The 25,874-nt window shown below is 43.6% G+C and overlaps 1 protein-coding gene across 1 annotated transcript in view; it reads right to left on the reverse strand.

Annotated features, from left to right (window-relative positions):
• The window catches only part of COL24A1 (collagen type XXIV alpha 1 chain), an 897,023-nt gene that overhangs the window by 606,657 nt on the left and 264,492 nt on the right, over window positions 1-25,874 (reverse strand). Inside the window, exons 6-7 of the mRNA XM_086954096.1 lie at window positions 23,345-23,398; window positions 8,025-8,078 (exon numbers count right to left, since the gene is read on the reverse strand). Coding sequence (XP_086810222.1) covers window positions 8,025-8,078; window positions 23,345-23,398 — 108 coding nt within the window. The remainder of the gene's footprint in view (window positions 1-8,024; window positions 8,079-23,344; window positions 23,399-25,874) is intronic.

Consider the following 25,874-nt stretch of genomic DNA (forward strand, 5'->3'; position numbering starts at 1 on the left):
ACTGTCAATCAATCATTAGTAAAGCGCACTACATACCCGCGACGGTCTCAAGGCGCTGGTGGGGGGGGGGGCACTACTGATCGAACAGCCAGGTCTTGAGTATCCTCCTGAAGGTCAGCAAGTCTTGGGTCTGTCGTGGGCTCAGTGGGAGGGTGTTCCATGTCTTGGCGACGAGGTGGGAGAAGGATGCGTGGGACGGTGCCGAGTGAGAGGTCAGCGGAGCGTAGCTGGTGGTTGGGGATGTAGAAGGAGAGCCGTCTGTTGAGGTAGGTTAGCCCACTCTTGTGGAGTACCATGTGTGCATGGGTGAGAAGCTTGCAGGATATCCTCTTGTTGACGGGGAGCCAGTGCAGGTTTCTGAGGTGCGGGTGATGTGGCCGTGGCGTGGTACGTGGAGGATCAGTCGTGCCGAGAGTTTTGGATGCATTGTAGACGTTTGATGAGCTTGGTCGGGGCTCCCGCGTAGAGGGTGTTTCCATAGTCGAGTCTGCTGCTGACGAGGGCCTGGGTGACTGTCTTTCTTGTATCTGTCGGGATCCATCTTTACATCTTGTGAAGCATGTTGAGGGTGTTGAAGTAGGAGGAGGAGACGTGTTGACTTGCTTGGTCATTGAGAGCGTTGAGTCGAGGATGATTCCCAGGCTGCGTGCATGGTCAGTGGGTGTCGGGGCTGCCCCAAGTGCCGTCGGCCACCAGGAGTCGTCCCAGGCTGAAGGGTTCGAGTTCAGCTTCAAACGGTTGGTCTTCATCCAGTCGGTGATGGCCTTCATTCCTTCGTGGAGGTTGGCTTTGGCTGTGATGGGGTCCTTGGTGAGGGAGAAGATCAGCTGAGTGTTGTCGGCGTAGGAAATTATGTTGAGGTTGTGCTGTCAGGCTATGTGTGCGAGAAGGGCCATGTAAATGTTGAACAGCGACGGGCTGAGAGTTCGATTACTGGGGTACGTCGCAGATGATCTCGGAGGCTTTGGGACAGAATGGGGGAGGCAGACGCTATGGAGGTGGTCCAATCCAGAGCCTTGTCTCGGATCCCTGTGGCGTGGAGGCGTGTGCGTAGTGTGCGGTGGCAGACGTGTCAAAGGCAGCAGAGAGGTCTAGAAGGATGAGTGCTGCGGTCTCGCCATTGTCCAGCAGGGTCCTGATGTCGTAGGTGGCGGCGAGGAGGACAGTCTTGGTGCTGTGGTTGCTGCGGAACACTGACTGGGAAGGGTCCAGGATTCTGTTTTCTTTGAGGTATCGGGTTAGCTGTCTATTGACGGTTTTCTTGATGACCTTGGCCGGGAAGGGGAGCAGAGAGATAAGTCGGAAGTTCTTGAGGTCTCTTGGGTCTGCCTTATGTTTTTTGAGTAGGGCGTTGATCTCGGCGTATTTCCAGCTCTCTGGGAAGGTCGAGGTCTCGAGGGAAAGATTGACGTTGCGCAGGTGGGCTGGGATGGTGCTGCTTGCTCTGTTGAAGACGTGGTGCGGGAATGGGTCCGACAGAGAGCCAGAGTGGATTGAGCACATTGTCTTGACGGTGTCATCAATGCTCATGCTGGCCCAGGCTAGCAGGGGTCATGGTCCATGGTGTACGGAGGGTCTGTTGTGTTGCTGTCTGTTGGGGCTGTCTGGGTGTTGAAGCTGTCGTGGATGTCTGCTGTCTTGCGGTGGAAGAAGGGGGCGAGGGAGTCGCACAGGGCTTGCGACGGCAGGATGTCGGTGTTGGAGCTGGGGTTGGAGAGTTCCTTCATGATGTTGAAGAGCTCCTTGCTATTGTATGCATTGTTGTCGAGACGATCTCTGAAGGAGGTCCTCTTGGCCGCCCTAATGAGGTGGTGGTGGCTGCGGATGGCATCCTTGTGTGCTACGTGGCTGTCCGGAGTTTGCTCACTGTACCATTTCTTCTCTAGTTTCCGGCAGGCTTGCTTAGAGGCTAGGAGTTCTGGGGTAAACCAGCTGGCCCTCTTGCTGGTGTCTCTGTTGGGGGGTTTCTTCAGCGGGGCGAGGGTGTTGGCGTAGTCCTCGATCCAGCGTCTGAGGCTGTGGGCAGCGTCGTCGGTGTTGGAGGGATCGGTGGGTGGGCTGAGAGCGAGGTTTGTGTGTAGTTGGTCAGTGATGTTGCTACAGCAGCGGCGAGGGATCTGTTGGGTACGGTGGCGTGTGGTGGGTTTCTGGAAGGCGAAATGGATGCAGCGATGGTCGATGGTGTGGCTGATGGAGACGTACGGGCTTGAGGAGAAGACTGGGTCGAGCGGGTGGCCGGCGGAGTGTGTGGGCGCTGTGACGAGTTGCTTCAGTCCGAGGTTGGCGAGGTTATCGATCAGGGTTGTGGAGTTGTTGTCATTGTTCTCAAGGTGAAAGTTCAGGTCTCCGAGGAGGATGTAGTCAGTGGAGTTCAGGGCGTGCGTGCTGATCAAGTCAGCGATGGAGTCGCTGAACTGGGGGCAGGGTCCGGGGGGTCGGTAGACGAGGGTCCCTCTGAGGGTGGAATTAGGGTCTGTGTGGATCTGGAAATGCATGTGTTTGGCGCACTGAGCACGGCGTCGGTGCTAGTCGAGACCCTGATGCTGTTCTTGTGGACAATGGCGAGTCCTTCTCCGACTCCGTTGGTGCGGTCTCTGCGGGTGATCTTGTAGTCATCTGGGATGGCTATGGTGATGTCGGGTGCAGAGAGTCGTCAAACCAGGTCTCTGTCAGAAAGGCGACGTCCGGGGATGTTGTGTAGAGCAGGTCCCAGAGCTCGACAGCATGCTTGCATATGGAGCGGGTGTTCAGTAGTATGCATCGGAGGTGGTTGGGGTCTTTCTTGGTAGGTGGTTCGTCGGCTCTGAGGCTGGTGTAGCTGCAGTTCCGGCAGGTGAAGGGGCCATGTGTGCGTTTCGGGCGGCCTTGAAGCAGGTGTGGCTCCGTCCGGATTTGAGAGTGTGCAGAGTGCTGGCGTCGTAGTGGCAGCGGTCATCTTGGCGGGTGCAGGGGTTCTGGTGCTGAGCACGGTCCAGGCGCGGACTGGCGCAGATGAGCTCGCCTTAGGCGCGGCCTCGCAGCGGCTGGCATATATGGGGAGGTGGTATATTATGGAGCAGCTGGGAGGTGGGAGGCAGGGGCAGCGAATGGGCAGTGGGCAGTCAGGGGGGCAGGGGGGCAGGGCCGCAGGGGACGCAGCGGCGAGGGCAGTGAGGGACAACGAAGGTAAGAGTAGGAAAAGGGGCACAAAAATCTAGGGTAAAACGAGTGGCACAGAAGGCAAAAGGGCACAAAAAAACGATTGGACAGAAGGCTAAAGGGGCACAGAAACGAAGAAAAAACGAGTGGCACAGAGGGCAGAAGGGCACGTAAAAATGAGTGGAACGGAGGGCAGAAGGGCACAAAAAACGAGAGAAAAACAAATGGAACTATGGGCAGAAAGGCACAAAAAACGAGGGAAAAACGAGTGGAAAAGAGGGCAGAAAGGCACAAAAAACTAGGGAAAAACGAGTGGAACAGAGGGCAGAAGGGCACACAAAACAAGGGAAAAACAAGTGGCAGAGAGGGCAGAAGGGCACAAAAAAGAGTGGAACAGAAGGCAGAAGGGCACAAAAAACAAGGGGAAAACGAGTGGAACAGAGGGCAGAAAGGAATAAAAAACAAGTGGAACAGAGGGCAGAAAGGCACAAAAAATGAGGAAAAACAAGTGAAACTGAGGGCAGAACGGGCAGAGAGGCACGGGGGCAGCAATTGGAACAGAAGGGAAAACCGGGCAGAGACACGGGGGCAGCGAGGGTTACAGAAGGAAAGACTGGACAGAGAGAGCACGGGGACAGCGAGGAGAACAGAGGGTAGAAAAAGGGGCACGGACCACATACAGGCAGTGGGGGAAGACAGACAACAGCAGTCACAGACACAACAATGAAAATACAGGCAATACAATAAAAGCAATAAAGCGGAGGAAGAAAAACCTACCTACGGCCTACCACTGGCCACCAGGGATGAGGTGCAGGTGGTAGCCTGCGGGGGGTGGAGGGCCTTGAACATCCTCAGCAGCGGCAGCTGGGACACAGGCGGTGCTGTGTGGAGGGGGAGCGACCTACCTGGTGGGGTCACGGGTCACTCCGTTGAACTCTCTGGAGTGGTAATAGTAATTTTTACCCCTCTGCTATCCAACACTTTACCTACTGTTGCACTCTTTGAAGTGGGAATAGTAACTTTTACCCCTTCACTATCCAGCACTTTCCCTACTGTTGCAATCACTGGCATGGGAATAGTAATTTCTACCCCTCCGCTATCTTATACTTTCCCTACTTTTGCACTCACTGGAGTGGGAATAGTATTTTTTACCCCTCTGCTATCTAACACTTTCCCTACTGTTGCACTCACTGGAGTGGGAATAGTAATTTTTACCCCTCTGCTATCTAATATTTTCCCTACTGTTGCATTCATTGCAGTTGGAATCGTAAATTTTATTATTTTGCTATCCAACACTTTCCCTACTGTTGTGTTTATTGTATTGCGAAATGTACATTTTAATTTAGTTTTAATAGTTTCATGTTTTAATTAAATATAGAATGTTTTTTTTATTTAAAATTATTGATATATGTACATATTTTATTTTCATATAATTTAAACGTTTAAAAATTAAATAAAATAATAGTTAATAAATTATTTTATTTTAAAGTAAATATATGTAAATGTATAAACAATTATGTTTGCTTGTTTATATATTTTTTAAATTAAGTTAGATTTTTATACTTAGTTAAAATGTATATTACATTATATTTATTGTGTTAAAGATAATATTAATATTTAATATATATTATTGTCTTTTATTCATATTTTTAAATCAATATTTTTTTACATCTATATTTTTAACTTCAATATTTTTTATTCAATATTTTTGTACTTACCTGGTTAAGTATAGGGAGTCGATATTTCTACAATCTATATTCTCGATATTTATCCCATCGATATTCACCGAGAATCGGTTTGTTATTATTATTGCTTGCTTTCTGCACTCATAGTGCATAGTATATACAAAATGGATGTACATTGTATATGAGTTCCAAATACATTTTTACAAATCAAACTTATTGTAGTATACCACACAATACTTCTTCGATGAGTCTTTGGTCAAGAGCCTGCACTCTTTCTGTCCCATGTAAACTTTTATCTTTGAAAAGACCCTCGCAATATTAATGTAATAATAATGTTCTAAAGGAGTTATATTGTAACTGTCTAATAGGCTTACTGTTTTAACAACATATTTTTACCACCTAATGGCATTTTAAGCAAATTGCACATGAGGCCATAATCTAAGATGTCATATAAATAGTAAATGAAGAAATGAGTTGCCAAAATGCAGTGTCTTCACATTAGCTCTGTCAAGTGTTTTTATCCCCAGTATAAAAATTGCTATAAGTACTTCTGCATAGCTGGGTTACAATCTTTCTAAATATTTCCTCAGACCTCTACCCATTGACATATTTTCATCAAATCTTTCTCCTAAGGTGTTTCAATATATGAGAAATTAATTTCTAAAGTCAACTGAAAGGCTTCAGTGGTCTGCCAACTATCCTCTTTCAGCGCCAGGACACTCTAGTCTGAGTAGCTGTGCGCTATACTAAATCAGCTTATTCATTCATTCCTTCGTGACTAGTTCTAGGGAGAAACGAGATACCCTCCACACAGCCACTTCATATCTCAAATAGACTAAAGACAAGACAAAAATACCATTAAGGACCTCATTACAAATTGCTCATTATTTTGTGCAAGGATCCTGGAGCCGGAATCTATGATTCTGGGTGGTACTCCAACACCAACAAACAAGTATCCTCTGCTATTTCAGTTAGAATGCAGAATACCATACGAATTTTGGAATGTCGGGTCCTTTTCCCCAATAAATCCCTCTTTCAGGATCGAACAACCGCCTGTTTTGAGGATGTGGTGAAGGGTGGCCTGTGGATTGCTGAGGGTCAGGACCTGAGGTTGACGGGGTAGGGACGGTAAAGAGGTAGGGACGGTAAAGGGCCATGTTGAGGGTGCTTTGTCTTCTCTCTGTGATGTTCAGTAGCAGTTCTGGGGCCAATGTTTGCCTCTGCCTGCAGCCCTTGTACACAATATCACCAGGTGTGCATCTGCATCTGGTTAAACTGAGCCTGGTGCTTCTGGACCAGAGATTTGCAAGCCCAGTATTTGCAGATCCAATAATCACAGCTCTGACAACACCTGAGCACACAAAATCACCGGAAGCTGTATCCCCATGGGGATACAGCCCTAAACATTTTATAAAGAGGCCTTAGTTTGTGTGACTCATCTGGTGTTTTGCACAACTCCAAACTGAACATACCAAATACTAAACTTGCTTATACAGGGGAACCCACTATGTTGACACTTTAAGATATTTCATAGTTGGACTTAGAGGCTAACTAGTACCACCAATGCACAACACAATTCTGTTATTATACATATTTTTCACATGAAATATAAAAATATCACTGAGTATACACAATGGTTCAAATTATGAACAAATAAAAAGCACAATAGCAGTTAAGACACTGCTGCAGCCTGTTTTCTTTCTTGAAATTCTATTTTACATTTCAACTAAATTGAGAGTGATATGACATTTATTGTACTTAATCTAATGCATATTTAATTTACTTAACCTACCAAAGTCGGCAGCTACATTCCAATGAACTCCAAAACGGGAACCCCAGACTTGATACTGTTAATAACGCTTAATCATCAGCCTAAGCATGAAAAACCTCAAGCTTGCTTTTATCTGGTTTGTAGCATCAGCTTGGCAATACATGTCTTGCATATTAGGCAACACTACCTTTCATATTCTAGCACAGCTCGGTATGTTATTCTTTTGAAAACCTACATAACTTGAATACAGAAAATAGATACATAATCCAATTGACAAATCTCCTGTTTTGCTAAGAAATGACGTTTTGGCATGGTAATCCTGGTTCTTAACAATGCGAGGCTTGTTCTGGCACTCAGACAGCTCTGCACTTCCTGATCAGGAAGTAGATATTCCATTTAAATGACGGGAGGATTGTAATATGATGTGCAGGTTAAAGTAGGTAGCCACATAGCATGCTCGCTCTTACCTTCATGAGTGCATGCTTTAAAAAACAATTAATTATGATTAGGTCTCCCAGTTTTATGGTATTTATATTTTTGTCATTTCCATCTGTATTTATCCCTATTCATTTTACCTGTATTTATCCATATTTATTTTAGGTTTTCTGAAAAAATTAAGCTGAAATGTGTATATTTCTAAATTTATTTAACCAGTTAATGTACACTTGTGCCTGAACACCTGGCAGGTTTCAATGATATATTCATACACAGATGATAAAATATGCCCTAATAAGAAAACATGCAACTTTTAGTATGAAGGTTGTGCAAATCTACAACTGTTTAAGGCTCTTTACTAAAATTCCTTTATTTTTTAATACCCTTGCCTGTCAATCCGCACTGCTATTGGCCTGGCAGTTATGACTGACAACATTTAGAATCACTCAAAAACAACTCAATTTCCGTTTTTATCCTCAAATAAAAATAAATACAGACACGAAAATAAATGTTTTTCTGCTTGTATTTATCTGTAAAAATCTGTAAAAATGGAAAACGGGGAGCCTTAATTATGATGTAAATTACTGGACCATCAATGATTGTGGAATGGAAAAAAATAGAGCCATCATGAGTTTGACCCTGGGAAGTAGAGAAAAAAAAGAGACATTTGTTTTACTGCACAGACTATCACAGGTTATTCCCTATTTTTAGATAATTTGCTATCTGGAAATTGTTCTTTTTGCTGCTGAAAAGTTTATTGCTCCAGGGGAGGTGGATATGGTGTCCCCGGCTCACTTGTAATCCCGATGTGGGCAGTGACTCTGTTTACGAGTCATATTGGGGTTACCACTATGCTTTGAGCTGCTGTCTTTTTAATTCGGTTTTCACCTGAAGAAGCCCAGCTTCAGCCACAGCTGGTTCATAAGAAATGGAAGTACAAGTTACCTTACAAAAATAGTGCTACTCAACAAATAAAAAATTTAGGATGAACTTACTTTTTGACCTTGCGGACCAGGGGGTCCAATTGTTCCCATTAATCCTTGGTCACCCTGTAAAATATAACAAAAAGGAATGTGTTTTAAAAGTTGAGCTTGTTCATAACATGAAGATACTTACGATAAAACTCATTAAGTAACACCTAGCATAGGTCAGTTCAACGTTTCTAATGTGTTCATGAGTTTTAGTATTATTATATCAATTAATATTTATGTTTACTTCCTCCTCTAAAAAATGCTGTAATTTGTTTCATATACGAAAAGTGTATAAGCCTTTTCTTGATTATGCCAGGTTTTAAAAATAATAATGATATATGGACATTTTAAACGGGTTGTAATTTGTTAAAGAGTGAGACATTCACACAGAGATGGCAGTGAATGAGAACAGGAATCAGGGAAGGGTGAGCTCCGCTTAGAAGGGCTTCTCCAATTTACTGCGCATTAGGCCCCAGCGTACATGGTCTGGGTGAGGGAGTGCCTGTACCCCCCTGAACACAGCCTTACAGCAGTGTAGACAGTATATAAAGGGCCGAAAGCAAGGAAGGAAAATGGACCACTGTGAACCCAGCTGAGTAGTGAAGGACGGCCATAACTGGGGCGCAGTAGGGACCTCAGTGTCCAGGGTCCAGGTGTCACTGCCCCATTGCAGTAATGATAGCTATGGTCCTAGCCGCATACTCCAGGCCTGTACATAACAGCCCATAGCAGATTCCCAGGTAATAGGATTACTGAATAATGTGCACAAGAACAACAAAAAGGAGGTTGTTAGGGTGTATGATGGAACCATGGTATGGTTAATATCCACATTAGTGTCCTGAAAGTATGAGTACTTCCTCAGAATGTTCTAAAATGTTGAGTCTGTTTAACCGCAGTGCAGCGACAATATTAATAGGTTTTGTCACTTTCGTAAAAACAATAACCTGAGGAACAGAGAAGATAGTCTAGATCCACAACAGCTGCTTGTTGGCACAGATGCATTGAACAAGGTATGCGGAGGATGAGGTCTAAACCAAGAATCTCCAGAGAAGTTCTTATGAGATTCAGGGGAATGGGAATGCCGGGGGATGGCACGATAGCTGTGATTCTCAGTGTCGCTTGAGCTGGTTCTGCTGCCTTCTAAGGCCAGAGCTCATACACATACCAAAAGTGATAAAACAGCAGCATGTCCTGGTGACTGACAACTGCAAGTGGTCATGTCATCAACATGTGATTAATGGGTGCACTGGTACCGCTCACGCTGCTTGTACTGAAATTGGGTGTTGCAGCTGCGTTATCAATGATCACTGTGCACATGCTACTTCTGATATGGCAATCACGGGTGGTGGAGTTGCTGTTGCGGTTGATAGATCGCAAAGTCAATTAAAGTATGAGACAAGAGAACTGGTCAGAATCAAAGCAAAGTCAATGTACCAGAAATCAAGTCTTTTAACGTGATATGATTCTTTACATATCAACTCTTTTTTAAGTCCTTTCCTGAAAACCATTAGAGACAGTTCTAAGTCTAAAATTTCTAAGTCTAGGAAGAGGGAAGATGCATTGCACCTCATCAAAACACTGCTCCTAGATGGCCAGGGCCAGACAAAATTGCATATGCAACAAAAAAACGATTTTAAATTTCGGAGTTATTCTATTCTTTTTAATTTCAACACTTGTTATCGAATTCCGTAAAATAAGGTTCAAAGTAAAGTAAAGTAATGGATTCAGGAAACAAAAACAGAAAACGGGGGCGGGTAAAATTAAGAAGAATATAATGGAGAGCACAGTATATACTCTTGTACAATATCGTGCATTGCAAATTTTCTATGTCTTGCTAGTCACAGTGATCAGTATACTTAGGCTCTCATTAGGGGCAGCTTGGGGAATGGACATGTTCCCCACTCCCAGAGTTACTGACATTGGTGGTACCAGGCAGTTTCGGAGGTACTCCTGGAGTGGGGGGAATTCTGGCCCATTAGTAAATAAGGCCTTAATGGAGAATTCTGCAATGCCAGGTCTGATTCCTTCTGTAATTTCGTAGTGGAAATCTGTGAGTGAAAGCAACAAGATCTCTGGAGTTCTTGCGGTTCTCATAATTCCTGTAGGTTAACAGCCCCATCAAATTTTAGAGGTCTCTTGTAATGAGGGCTTCAGCGCTTAACCCCTTAAGTGCTGCCTCGGTGCATTGACCGACGGCAGCACTACCTCCCCAGTGCTGCGCACGACCATTGGACGTCCATTCAGCACTAGTTCCAATGGACAGCGCAGCACTGGGGAGGAATGTTTAATAGCATCTATGAGGTTAATGTATACCAGTTTTTGGTGATGCAGACTTATTTTAAATTTTCACATAGAGCAAGAGAGAGAAAGGCAGAAAAGCTCGATAGAATGAGAGAGAAAAAGACAGGAAAACAGTGAGAAAGGAACAAACAGAGATGGAAAAAGAACCCACAAGTGTGAAATGAAGAGAGAAACTTTGAGAAAGAAGCACGAGCTAAAATCAAAACTAGGCAGCCTAGATATTCGTTCACCCAGGCATCTAGTAGATCCTACAACATTTTTAAATAAATTAATCACTAAGTATACTCAAGTTAAAGCTGATCATTATTATATGTAAAACTATATATGGATTATGCAGAAGACATGCAAGCATCTAAGCAAGCATTTACAACATCTACATTCTAGCTTCTCGCTCAGAATCTCAGGACATTTTACATTAAGTTGGCTCCATGTGCGCAGCTGAGCCTCATGCTCTGCCTATCGCCTTTACATCAAGTAGGGTCTTTCGCCCAACTGACCCCGAATTTGGAATTCTTGGCTTAGTTCATCAAAATGGATCCCATTCAATAGAAAGGGGGCTGAGACCAAATACCATGTTCTGCATGCAAACGTACACGTCGCTTGTTGAATTCACAATTTGACTTTTTCAGTGACTTGTTAAACTGGACACGACAGTGCTGAAAAAATACAAACCCATTTACTTGGGCACAAGAAAAGTTTCATTTATCATGTTCCTGGACATAAGACTAATTGATAACAGAAATGTAAGCATATATGTTTAACAATATTAAAGCAAACTCCTTTTCTTTGCCTCAATCTGCTGAGACCTATCTATATGCTTAGGAAAGAAGTGGTGTCAGCAAAGTTCTGAGGTAATACTAATACAAGCCCTTAGAAATGAGGTCTGACTAGGACTGTAAAAGACAGTCTGAAAGGGGAAACCTGAATGGAATTCTTTTTAGAGAGATAGTTAAGATTAACTCATAATGCCGTTAATGCTCTGTGTTATAAAACAGGGCTTTTGCATGCACAATATCTAAATCTGGCTTGCTGGGATACTAATAATCTGCAGATCACAGCAGATGTCAGCAGTGAGCATTAACTCACTGCACAATTTTGCCGAAGGGAACCGTCAAAATACCATTTGCTTTTATCACAGTGATACGACTTTTCTTCCATAGGTAGCAATTTGCATACCTGCAGCAGTAGTTCCCACATTGAAATGCAGCTCAGGTTGCCACCGTTCAGGTTACCACCGTTATGGCTTTCCTTAAAGAGGCATCCATGGTCTGAAACTTGATCTACAGTCTTTAAAACCCCAAATAATTAGCAGCCGACAAGCAAAACAGAAGTTGCACTGATGGAGCTTTTCGGCCCCACCAGGACAGATGCTCTCTTTCCGAATATCACAGAAGAACGTATACAACATAGACAAAAACAAATCTATATTATTTCTACTCCCAAACATATTCATTAAATAATATGGGAAAAGTGTGTATAAATGCTTATTTCTTCAAGTGGCAACATATATTCCCAATCCATATATTAAATATCCCACCGTTCTCGTTAAACTATCTATCTGATATAACAATACAAAAAGAAAATATTTGTGCCTCGAAGGGGTAGGAAAGCATTATGTACACTTACAGAGCATTCCACAACAAGAACTGTATATTAACATTTGTAAATTATTTATTTTCTACCTTAGAATTCATAAAGAGACCTGACCCCCTGGCCTAAATTACAATTTTATAAATATCCCATGAGCCAGTGAAGTACCATCACACCAATGAAGAAATCCTACATTTTGCTTTATTTTTTTAAATCCATTTATATATCTGCTGTTTAGTGACATTGTAGCACTGTCCTGATTTGAGACAATCCCAGGTTGTCTCATCTTAGATGGGGTGTTGATCGACCTGACATCCTTGGTGGGATACTCCCCTAAACTTTCTGTCTTCACTCCTTTATATTGCTAGAACTCGGTGTGTGTTACCCCGGCTAACCAGTGCTAAAGTGTGTGTGCTCTCTTCTTAAAACATGGTAAAATTGGACTATACCTAATTGGCACATTTAATTTGCGTATAAGTCCCTAGTACATGGTATTACATGTAGCCAGGGCCTGTAAATTAAATGCTGCTAGTTGGCTGCGGCAGTCATTGTCCCACCCTAAAAAGTATTTTTATTTTTATTTATTTGATAGTTTTATTTTATAGCATGAATATGACCCTTGCAGCTATCAGAGCACTTGTCAAATATACGGAGACCAATAATCACAATAATATCATATTCGAGAAAAAAATACAGGATAGGTAGAATCCGGAAAGCAGAGGAGATAAGACAATAAATACAAAAGTATCATAGTCAAGAAAACTGCAGGGTTTTTCAGTGTTGAGAAAAGGGAGGGTAGTGTCAGGCCTGAGAAGTCAAGAACATAAGGTAGTCAGTATGCCATAGTCATGAGTTAAATTGAGGAATCGGGAATCGGAATGAGTATCTTTGGATATAGGGAAGAAATGAGTTCATAAGGAGTACTCTGAATTCTTTCTTGAAGGTTACAGTTGGGGGATTCATTCTGACTTCATGGTGCAAGGTGTTCAAAATTCTCGGAGCAATCCCAGAGAAAGTTCAGTTATAAGTTTTCTTCTTGCAGAATCTTTGAGGTTTCAGAAGTAAGGTGTTAGAGCTCCTAGAAAATCTGGAACTATCAGAAAGTTCTAACTTCTAAGCAAGATATCTAGGGGTTTTGAAGTGGAGCTCTTTGTGTGTCATGCAGGCAATTTTTAGCTGGATTCTTGATTTGTACATGAGCTACTTGAGGGATTTCAGATTGGGGTGATGTGCTTGTTTCTTTTTGAGCCGGTGATGAGTCTAGCAGCAGAGTTGAGCAAGGCTCTCAGAGGGGCCAGTTTGGATCTGGGCAGCCCAGAGAGGGTTGCACTTCCATATTCCAACCTGGTAATCACTAGGACTTGCACTGCGTGCTTGAAGTTGTGATGTGTTTCTGCATGTTAACACCTTCAATGCTAAAGGTATTCTCCCCCGGTTCTGCATTCCCTGATTTACCATTGTTCATGACGAGCTCAGCTCGTCATGAGCACAGCTCAACTGTGCCTCATGACGAGCTGAGCTCGCATGAGCAACGAAGGGGTTAAGGTTCCTGTCAAGAGTTAATCCCAGAGGTTTTGCAGAGTCAATGACTTGTGGAATGCAGTTGTGGGCTATTAGATGTTTCAACCATTCTTTAATGACAGGTAACTGGTTAGGTGAGGCGGTGAGGAGGAATTTCGATTTTTGAGTATTCAGTTTGAGGTGATTGGATGCTAGCCAATTTTGACTTTTCTGCAGAGTTGTGTTGAGGGAACTGATGTCTTCTGGGGAGGAAACTTTTTAGTATAATTGGGTATGGTCAGCTCACCTGTGATAGTGGATGTTGGATGAACTCAAAATTTTCATAAGAGACTCCATGAACAGGTTAAAGAGAGTGGGCGAAAGTGAGGAACCATGTGACTGGCTTGGTCTCCTAGAGTGAGTGATTAACCTTGACTCTTTGAGTCCTGTTTTGGAGATAGGAGGTGAACTAGTTAAGAACTGATTCTGATAATCCAATACGATGTTCCAAAAACGTCTAGTTGGTTGTCATGCTTAACCATATCAAATGCCGATGATAGGTCTAGGAGGATTATAAGGCAGGATTGGTTCTGATTCAGCATTTTTTGAGCATTGTCCACTATGTGTGTCATAGCCAATTCGCCTTTGTGCTCTCGATGGAAACCAGATTGAAATTGGTCTAATAATCAGAATTGATTGTTGTGGTTACAGAGTTGGATGTGAACACATTTTTCAAGGAGCTTCACCAGGGTAGGAATATTGGAGATAGGTCAGAAGTTGTTTAAGTCAGTTTGATCTGCTTTTGTTTCTTTTAGAATGGGGGAAAACTGACTGGACTTTAGGCAGTCATGGATAACGCCTTGAAGGAGGGCGGCATTAACAATCTTGGTCCAAAGTGCAAGTATTGCCATTATGATCTCCTTGAAGAAGTTGGGAGGTAGAGGGTCATTGAAGTGGTTTGAGGGTTTGAGCATTGTTAGAATATTGTGGATGCCACTTTCCTCAAAGGTTTTGAAAGAGTTCCATGAGGTGTTGTTTTTGGGTAAGTGCCCGGGGGGCCACAAAGGAACAGTTGTCCGGGAGGCAGAGAGGATGCTTTGAGGTGGGAGAGGACGATGTTCCACTGTAATCTGTAGATAATTTCTCAAGCTCTCTGTCTTCTGGAGAAAAAAGGAGGTGAATTCCTCGCAGTTTGGTAGCAGATTAGATCAAACAAGGGATGGAATAGGTGCACAGGTCAGATGAATTTTATTGAGATTTAAAAGTTTTTGGGGTCGGTCGTTGACTTAATCCAGCTGGATTCTGAAAAAAATTGCTTCTGAAGTTCTGATGCTTTTGTAGTATCTGTTCCTCAATGATCTCAAGTGCTTGAGGTGTTCACGAGACAGAGTTGATCTCCACTGACGTTCAGCTAGCCTCAAGTTGCATCTTTCAGTATTGAGGCTACCACTATACCAAGGTTTGCAATACTTTGTGGACACTCTTTTTAGTTGTAGTGGAGTGATTGAGTCAAGAACAGTCACCATGTAGAGATTTTAGTGATTAGTAAGATCAAGGACATCTGACATCTCTACAGGAGGAGGCAGAATATTATGGCTAAGGGATGTCACTTCATTACGGTTGATGTTATGCATGCTTCTTTTCCAGAGTATGGGTTTCGTTTACTGGGCTGTGTTGGTTATAACAGCATACCTGATGAAGAATGTGATGCAGTGGTGATCAGACCAATCCCAGGCGAGGATAGATTCCAATTTAATTGAGTTGGGGTTTGTGATGATAAGGTTCAAGGTTCACCCTTTGTTGTCACAAAATTGGGTCGGGTTAAGGTCAGCAAGGAAGGTTTTAAAACTGTTAACAACAGGACCGTTCAGATCGTTCCAGTGGAGGTTGAAGTCTCCGAGGAAGATTTGTTTACAATGTTGACCAGCGTTTATTACAATGGATTCCATGATTTGTGCTATGAAACACAGATTGTCTCCTGGATGGTCATAGATCGTGTGCAGTGTGCATAAAGATCTTTTGTTGCAAGTGATATTGAAGCAAAGGTATTTGCAGGTGGATAGAAGGAGGCTTCTGCTTGTTTAACTGACAGGTTGATGCTGTGTATGCAGGCGATGCCTCCACCTGGTCTATTGGGTCTATTCGATCTAGTAATGCCATGGTTAGGAGTGACGAGTATGTCAAGGATAGGAGCAGAGGAGTTATTTAACTAGGTTTCATTCAAGATTAGCAGGTCAAGATCATGTGTGAGGATAATGGTACGCAATATCTTCCACATGTCTTGAAGCTGATCTACAATTGATTAGCATGCATTTCAATTGGGGCTTATGGTGTGGTGGGATAGAATGTGTGGGGGGGGGAATTCGGCTGAGGTTGTGGTTGTTGACCGCTCTATGGTTAAGCCTTGGAGCTCTATGTGGGTTTGCTGGGATGGGATGTATTATACCCTGATTGTCAGAGATATCAGGGAGTTAAGAGATATATGACAAGAGGAGGGTACGGATATCATTTTTGGTTGGAGGCACTTTCAATATTATCAGTCATATGAACGCACTGGAATAGGGTCTACTTCAATTGTATAGGTGTCTTGGAAGAAGATGTCAGGTTGGAAGGGAGGGGTATTGGAGATATGATGGGGTGGTTGAAGGGTTTGTCATGGGTGAGTGTCTTCGTCCTATGGTCCTTATTAGAACACTGAATGCTGGTCATCTCTGTGGTGATGCAAATTAGTCTGTGTAAGTCTGATTGCAAGTTTTTTTGTAGTCCAGTCTGGATTCTAGTGAGGTGTGGGGACTAGTTGTCAGGTCTTGATGCGGTCTGCAGGCGGGTAAGTGGGTGGTGATGTCAGGGAAGGTGCTGATGTATTGGGGGAGAGGGCAGAGTGGACTGGGGGTAGAGGTAAGATCGATGTTAGGAGGGGAGAGTTCAATAGATGGGTGAAAGGGAGCGCTAACGGTATGACATTAGATGTTATTGGGGATCAGCATTCTGGAGAGGCAGTGGTTGAGGAAGGTGGGAGGTTGGATGTATAGTTGAGGCGAGGGTGTGGGTAACTTGGCAATGTAAATCTGAAGTCATTGATATGGCTGTGGGGTGAGACTGCAGTCTACTGTGGAAGGCAGTGGTTTCCGACCCACCAGGTGATGTTGGTGAGTTAGTGATGCCTTCAGGGTAGGAGGAACAGAGGAAGGATCAGACATCAATGCTGTTTTCTTGATGAGAAGGAAAAATTCCTCAACTAATTTAAGGTTGTGATCTGAAGACTGGATGAGGATAATACCATTGTTGTAGAAGGTGTTGGTGACTGCTGCTCTGAATGACGAAGACGGATATACCGACATTTTGAGACCAATGGGCGATTCCAAATAAAACCTGTCTCGGGCCTGCCACTGCAGTTTCAACCTGCCATTTTGACCTTGCAAAATAAATCTTTTGCTAGGCATACGTCTTCCTAAGTTAGGCCCTAAAGGCTCATGGGGCAGGCTGGATGGTATTTAAGAAGTAGGACATGTGTGTTAAGTTTTACATGTCCTAGCAGTGAAAAACTCCCAAAGTCATTTTTCACTGTTACAAGGCCTATCGCTCCTATAGGCTAACACCGGGTTTCCTTATTTCTATCGATATGTGCTAACTCCAGATTTTGAGCAGATAGATAAATTATGATTATCCTCAAATAATTTATAATATATAATCCTCTTTAATGGTAAAGTCGGATTTTAGATGATAATTTTGAAAATAACCCTTATAAGAAGTTGACATTTTCCTACAGAAGGTTTCTGAGACCTTTCCAGGAGTTTTCAGCTTCCTGGCCCTGTTAAGGGTTTCTCCATCACGAATATGCCCAGGCAGTGAACAATGGGACCTGGGTGTAGCTAGGAGAGGATCTTCCTGGCAGGATGGCTGGGTAGGAACTATACCCTGCCCTGTTTATGTTTCAAAGGACCTTTTCCACAGCACACGCAGAAGACCAGACACTAGACCTGCTCTTGCCTTTGTCTCCCCAGACTGTTTAAGATCAGATCCAGTTTTGGGGCTAGGTCCTGGAATATCCCCACACAAGGACTGGAACCTGGAATAAAAAGAGGATCTTTTTGAGCACTCATCAGAACACTCCTGGACCTATGGAATATTCAGAAGAAGGACTACCCTTCTACCAGATGAACTGACCTGCTGCTAGAAAGACTGGCTTTCTGTCTGAAGAAGGAAGATTGGACCTGCTTGCCATGATCACCGGCTATATAGAGTGACTCCAAGCATCAGCTGGCTGAATTCCTGTTTGAGCTACAGGGACACATCAAGCTTCCAGAGGCCTCCCTGCAACTGCACAGCTGCCCAGCGCCAACTAGAACCTGCCTGGACCTGCCTCAGCCCTGCTAATGGGCTCTGTTGGAGTGTGTCCTAACACCCAAGAGGTGCCCATCCACCAGGTCTTGGACTCTTGCTTGGCATCAGCGAGAGCTCGTACACAAGACAAAGGCAAACATCCAGACGTTTGGACTCTTTATGACTGCAAATGGGCCCATTTGCACCAAAACTCTGCTGCTCGAAACGACCACCAAATCAAAGCTCTGGTGAGACCTGCTCTTTGCACCAAAGGCAACCATCCACGATGACCGGCAATGCAAGACCTGCACTTCGCCCAATGGGTACTCACTAACATTTTCCTAAGAGCCGCAACGTTTGGTCAATGGTGTGACCGAGGGCCGTACCAATGCCAGCGGGGAATGTAAATTGAATTTAGGGAAAGCAGGGCATATATATCCAGTGGCTGTCTTTAAGAATAAAGGTGTTCCTAACGTTAAGGGCCTAGTTTCTTCCTTTCCCTAACAGCAATTACCCTTTAAATAAGTGGTTGCTATATATTTTACTTTTTTTTCATGTTTGTGCTGTCGAGCAAACAGCAGCCCAGTGCTGCTGCTACCCAGAGGGATGCATGTAGTGGTCAGGAGGGCTGCATGCGGTCCCCGGTCCGTACTTTGGGTATCACTGCTCTACAGCAACATCAGCCTATGACAACCACAAATGCAAAGCTCCAGCAAGCACTAATTGTTCTCACTACAGCTACGACCATCTGCGATGCTTGACCAGTTCTTCACACTGAAAGCTTCCTCCTCTCAGCCTCGCCATTGTGAATGAATTCTTCATGCCAGACCGAAAAGTAACTCTTCAGTGGGACTAACCTGATCCCTGTATTCAACCCAGACACCATCGCGGTCGGCCTGAATTTGTGACTTTACTCTGGTCAAGCAATCACAAAACAGCAAGTGGTGCTTGTAGGAGTTAACCGCATCCGTGCGGCGCGAATTCCCCGCCCATGCTGACTCCGCCTTGCGCGGGCGGAGTCATGACGGAACGGTTCCGTCATCAGCACAGCTCAGCCGATGCTGATGACGGAACCGTTCTGTCATCAGCATCGAAGGGGTTAACCATGGTATAAAAAGAATTATTTATACATTTATAAAAAATAAAGCCAAATTTACAAGGCCGTAATCCCCAGTACCTGCCCATTTCATGGCCATACAAATGATAATCTTGTGAAAAATTGTGTTGTAGACATATAATAATATCAAGGACCTGATACTAAATTAAAGAGGTTGCAAAGCCCTATCCGACAGGCCATCCTGAAGTGTTACAAACATAATACTTGCAGAACGCTCCAATAAAGCCCTTGCCACTGCTCTGAACATCTTCCCAATTGGAATGGGCTTCAGGAATGCTACAGATGCAGTCTTCCTCTCCTGGAATGTAGACTTATGCCCTCCAGGGCAGGTACACTTTCTCATTCCATGACTACAGACTAATTGTAGGCTACAGCCCGGCACATGTTTGAGGCGTTGCTGCCACAAAACTGGACAAGTTTACAAAAGAAATGGTATTCCTTTCCTCTGCGATATTCAGTGTCAAACTTGGGTTCTGTATCATCACATCACTGACTCTTGGCTACACAATAAGAGGAAAGCACACTGACATCAGTACCCCCTGACAATTTCACAATATGAGGCAACAAAGTGGTAAATTATGCGGCACGCCTGAATAAATGATGCAGCATTAAAAGTCAAGTTTTGGAGTCCTGTGCTGCACATTCTGTGGCAGTACTATTTTATCGTTTTGTCATTATAACACACATTAATACCGTCTGGGCAGAGGTTTCGGCCGAGAACAAACAGTGTAAGAGTAGAATATATCAATCAGCAACTAAAGATGACCAAATAACCTTTGCAACGGTCTACCGTAGTTTAGGCTTTTCTGTAACGTTTTAACTAGGAACATGTTTATTTTGTTGAAATCTGCAAAAAGTGTAGATTATGTGGCAAACGCAGGCGGCTGAGGAATTCGTATATTTCCAGTAGCTCAAATGCAGACAGCTTCTCAAGAAAAGGCCAGCACACACCAGCTTTATCTCGTCTGGCCGCTTCTTTGTTAGGACAGTGGCTGGTCTGTATGAACCACAGTTTGGGGTCACCTGAATGACAGGGCTTTGAGGGGAGGCTCCTGAGCTATGTGGTTTCACCTATGTGTGACAACTGAGCCGGGCTGGATAGAAGAATGCTTGACCTTCAGAGCAGAGCTGAGTGCTTTCACCTCAGGGAAGAGAGCTGCGGCCGCCATTTTCTGTAAAAGGATACCAAGTCCGCCGAAAATTTCTGTAGGGTTGTTTGGTTTGGGATCAGATAAACAAAAGGCCTTCGGAGCATGGTGCCCAAGGCAAGCCCATATTCTGTGGCCACCCTAAATCCTCGTGTAACTCATGGGGTGTTGAGGGGCAGCTGTGTGTGATGTTAATGACGTGCCAGTCAATGGAAGAAGAGGAAAATACTACAGGCTGGCGGGAGAAACAAAAAATAATAAAGACACAAGGTTTCTTTGTAAGGGCAGCTATGTGGCAACGAGAACAAGCTAAGTGTCTTTTATCTCCCAAGACTCAATTAAAATATTTTCAACCCTTACATTTCTAGAGCTGAAAGACAAATCGTGAAAAGTCTATGATGGTGTGTAATTGGGGGAACAAGTATTCTCTGTCTCAAAGTCCCAGGATAAAAACATCTAGATTTTTTTGAAAGAGGGTCTGTAAGAAATCAGAGGCTTTTTTATTCGAAAATGAGTCTATTAAGGGCTAAGCATGTGTTAGCGAAATACCTTTGCCGTTTGGCGCGCAGCCACCACAAGCAGTGATAAAAGATTTTCCCCTATTAGGTTTCAAGGCGCAGGCTTCCTTGTGTGCAGAATAGAGCCTTCAAATATATAATCTCGTATAAGCCAACAGAGGAAACTACCGTTTTTGCCTAGAAAAACCATTCTGCTGTTTATCTTTTTTAAAGTACCAAATACTTACAAATGTATTTAAACTTCTTATATTCATCACTGCAACATAAGTACAAAGTGTTTGAAACTTTTTCTGCTGACAAACCACTCACCTGTGCAAAACGTGACACCAGTGACCACAAAGAAGAGAATTAAGGTGTACAAAATCAGGATCTTCAGAGCTTTCTGGTTGCAGATTGGACATAAAACTAAAGAAAATCTAATAAGTGGCTAGAGTGTTCACAGTAGTAAGTGTGGTTTGGGAGTGGCATCACGGAAGTTCCGTTAAGAGTGCCATAGGAGGAGGGGTTTCCAACATGGCCAACTTTCTCAAGACACAAACACCTGCACTGCCTTTCACTACACTTAATACACTTTTAAATGTTTACCTACTTCAGGTAAGCATAAGTGGCACAATAAGTGCAGGGAAGATCTTCAAATACCCATTTTTGTAGGGTACACAGCTGGAAAAAATGTCTTCACATGGAACTTTTCCGGATAAAGAAAGAAAAGTTACATTGTGATATGTTAATTCTGTGGATGTTCTTCTCTGTACTGAATCTACAGAGATAGAAGAGGTGTATGCCAAAAAAAGTTGCAAAGTATGTGGTTTCTCCAATAGTACATCTGCCACGTTTGAGTTTTGCAAAAAGTACTTATTCAAAGTGTGCATATCATTGTACTAGTAAAACCCGTGAATCAGCCATTGCATTACAAAAAAGTTTAATGGCTTGTGGTATGCACATAGTTTGCATAATTACGCTTATTTTTGAAAATCATGTCTCATGCCACTTCATCAAGTACATTGGGTGTGCATATATTTATACTGCACATTTATTTTTAGGCATATGGTAGGGCCCAAATATGTTAATAAATGTACAGTATAAACGTACCTAATGATTACATAAAGAATGCAAGTTCAATTTATAACTATATAGCATGTAAAATATAACCTAGCTGAGGTAGAATTTTTAGTTTTAGTTGTGCAGCCTAAAACTACATAACTAACCGGTGCTTAGCTAAAATGGGGTTTCCATCAGTTCCTATCACAAGTGAGCTGCAAGAATAAAAAGTGCATTGCACCATACCCAATACTTGTATAACCTGCTTAACTGTACTGCATTGTACTCCAGTGTTTTCCTCTCAGTTTCATTGTAACAGATAACGACCGCGTGTGTCTGGAATGTTGGTCCTTGACACTATAGATTCAGTGTAACGCTTTGAGTGTGGACAGAGATGTTGTGATAACGTGCAGTTTGGGACAGTGCCTACATAATGAGATATCATGGGGGGGTGACTATAGCATGTTACTAATCTATGCTTTGTTGTAGGGTCCCAGGTTTCTATCCTTACCTACCTAACACGCCCACCATTGGGATATGTACATTACCTAATACACCGGAGGCCATTTCATGAATATGCACACTTGTGCAGCGCACAGTTGTGCATTTGTTTTATGTCACTGCACTGTCTAAGGCACATTCATTTAACTCACAAATTCAATGAGTTAGTGCATGAGCTACAGAGAGCACCGGGCGGAAACAGAGGGGGGAAACTATTGTCCACTATTCCAAGCAAAATTCCTAATTAACTGTATGAGAAATAGATAGGGCAATGTACTAAAACAGGTGCACAGCTATGCCACTCATGAGTGCACTAATTCATGGTCGGTCCCCAGATCTCTACATGCCAGGCTCAAACAGGGCAAAGCTTCACCCTTACCCTCAGGCTCACCAGGACACAGGTACCTGAGTGAGTTATTTTATTCGAACTGTAACTCAAGACTGTGTTGTTTTTTTTTAAGGTGTGATGTTCTGGGATCAGCAAGGAGTCTCAAGCATCCGTTCTGACTAATATGATTGTACGATTTTTCTAAAATGCACAGCTTAAGTCTTGCAATGTATCATAAATGCTTTAGCAAGAATTCCCAACTCCAGTAAATATGGATAATCTGGCTTTCAGGAGAGAGATGCGTCAGCATCACTCCTTCAGTGAAGCCACTGTTTTGACTGATTACGGCCCTCTCCCAAATCATGCTGCCCCCTTCTGCCCAAAAAGGAATGCGCCCCTTTTATATGAGGGCCCTTCTCGTATGGCACAGCTCCACAAGGCTCCTTCACTCCCTCTATCAAAAGATCCTTGTTGAGCTCAGTTCCAGAAGAACAATGCTCAAAGGAGGGTATTTATCTGGGAGAGACCCAGCTCTCTGGAACAAGCAACATTTGAAATTGTAGCCACACAGGGCAGGATACCTTTAGACAAGAACAAAAAGCCTGGTGTTTAGTAGAGGGCATCCTTTGAGAGTTGATACTCTATCAGCTGCTGTCCACAGGTGTGTTTGTCCAATATTAAAAATCAACGCAATATTGACAAAAGAACCAAACAGAACAATACTATTAACTTCAATATGTATAATATTGTAAACCCATAAAAATTGCAACATCATTTAAGGACAACAATTAAACTAGCAATTGAAATAAGGCTTAAACACAATTTCACTCAGACATACATCTTTACAAGGAAATCAACATTTAGGCCTTAAATGAGATCCCAAATGGAATCTTTTGTTAAACATGGCAAACCATAAAACTAGCGCTGAACTACAAAACCTTTCACCCAAATGATATTTCTATGTATCACGAAGGAGGTACCTTGTCTCCAGGAAAAGCTTGCTGAGGCGAAAGTCCAGTATCTCCTTTGGGCCCCTAACAGAAAAGGGTAAATTAATCATATATGATCACAAATATAACAAGGTCAATAATACTTCCTGTCTAATACTACTATATTAATTCATGAATAAATGAAACAGGTACCTTGGGCAAATTTCTCAGCACTTTCAAATCAACCCTAACATCCTAAAATTGTTCATGAATGCAAAGCAAGTTTAGGCGTATTTCTATTATCTCATTCCAGGTGAGAGCGCTCCACTCAACTTACCTGTTTCTAGGGGTCATTTTGATCTGGTGTGTTGTGCCTGACTTCTCTATAGACCTGTTGGTTCTGCCATTTCTCCTCCTTCTCCATGGCCAGTGCCCAGTATGTATCCTGATTTCTGATCTGTTCTCATTTGCATTGCTACCTGCCAGGTCAGCTCCCTCTGCCCCCTCCGTACCCTCTTCCTGTGTTAAGGTTCCTTATGATATGCTTCCTGTGTCCCTCTTCACTTCAGGTATGGCTCCTGTGTCCATGCTTTCACCCCTGAAGACCTGCTCCTTATCTCTTCCCCGACAAGCTTCTTGTTTCATCCTGCCCTGCACATTTGCTTCTTTTTTTGTTGGAATGGGAGTTCACTCTATACGACACACACTCTTTTAATCTGTAACCATTCTTCAATGTTATGCTATTGACCACATTAATCTTAATACATTGGAATATTTCACAGCATTTTGAACGGATTTTCTGTCACCATAACCTCTATTAATGGTTGTTGCACCATGATGCTGATCCCCAAGTCTCCTGCCCAGTTACCCATTAAGAGTGATGAAGGAATCCCAATTGCAAATGATCTATATATAGGTCCGGTCCTAAAGGAACATCATTACCCAGGAAAATCAGATTACTGTGCTCCGCCCAACTGGTTTCTTCGTAAAGAGCTGGATGCAAGTTTGGCAAAGATCACTGTACAGCAAATATTCGAAGCAAAAAGGAAAACTCCTGCAAGATCTGAGATGCCTCAGATGTCCACGTCATTGATTTCTAAGAAAGATGTTTTTTAGGATGTTGGTGGAAAAGTTAAAACAAGCATAATTAGCGCTAAGGTTTGGAATTCTGAATGCACTGCATCCTTTGTCCGTCTATCCCCTCCAGATTTCATAGATGAAAGGGAAACAGAAATGAAGAACGATGCATTTCTCTGCTTTGATGGAAGCAACAAACCTGTATGCACGTTCATTCACAGTTTTGGGACCTGCCATTACCAAGAATCACCTGATAATTTTGTTGACGGCATACTAATATGATTTTAGACCTAAAAAGTGGTGCAAAATTTAAAAGTATATACATACACACAGGAACACACACGCTCACACACACACACACACACCTGTGACCCTTTTGTGATAAATGTTGCTTTGATTTGCCTAATTTAAAAGTAACCATTCAATGAATATGAATGGAAAAGAAATGGCTTCGGGCTGTAGCTTCCAACAAATTTTAGGAACATGCTATGGCGCCTACTAGGAGGAGCCACAGCCCTGCTTCATACAGTTGTATGTTTACGGCCAGTGACATGGACTAATAAAGCCCCCGGTAGTGGAAGCTCCTGACCCGCAGCCCATGTCAATGTTTGATATGTGGGAGGGCAACTGCATGCCCATTGAGTCTGCCAGCAATATAAACTGATGTATCTTTAGAGTGCCTGCTTTAACACAGCATGCAGTAGTCAAGATGAGACCAACATTTTTCTGATCTTATCCTGGGCAGTGTATGTATGGGGCCGTCCCAGACCAGATTCTGAGCAAACCACAGCACCAAAACAACTCTCATCGCAGCCACCGATGACATCAGGACCATGATGGACAACGGAGTAACACCCGCCCTCATTCTCCTTAACCTCTCGGCAGCCTTTGACACCGTCTGCCACCGCACCCTAATAGCCCGCCTCTACAACACTGGGATCCAAGGAAAGGCCCTGGACTGGATCACATCATTCCTCCCCGACAGAACCCAGAGAGTCTGCCTCCCTCCCTTCCACTCCGAAACTACCAAGATCATCTGCGGCGTACCCCAGGGCTCCTCACTCAGCCCAACCTTCTTCAATATCTACATGATTCCCCTCGCCTCCATCGCATGCAAACACAACATCAACATCATCTCCTACGCCGGCGACATCCAACTGATACTCTCCCTCACCAAGGACCCAGCCACCGCCAAAACCAACCTCCAGGAAGGAATGAAAGACGTCGCAGAATGGGTGAAGCTCAGCCGCCTGAAGCTGAACTCAGACAAGACGGAGGTCCACATCCTCGGACAATCCCTCACCGCCTGGGACGACACCTGGTGGCCCACAGTGCTCGGCCCCGCGCCGACTTCCACGGACCACGCACGTAACCTAGGATTCATTCTGGACTCCTCCCTCTCGCTGACCAGGCAAGTCAACGCCGTATCCTCATCCTCCTTCAGCACCCTGTGCATGCTCCAAAAAATCTTCAGGTGGAACCCCACAAATACCAGAAAGACCAT

The sequence above is a fragment of the Lissotriton vulgaris genome, chromosome 1_1, assembly GCF_964263255.1.
Source record: "Lissotriton vulgaris chromosome 1_1, aLisVul1.2, whole genome shotgun sequence".
Classification (NCBI taxonomy): Eukaryota; Metazoa; Chordata; class Amphibia; order Caudata; family Salamandridae; genus Lissotriton; species Lissotriton vulgaris.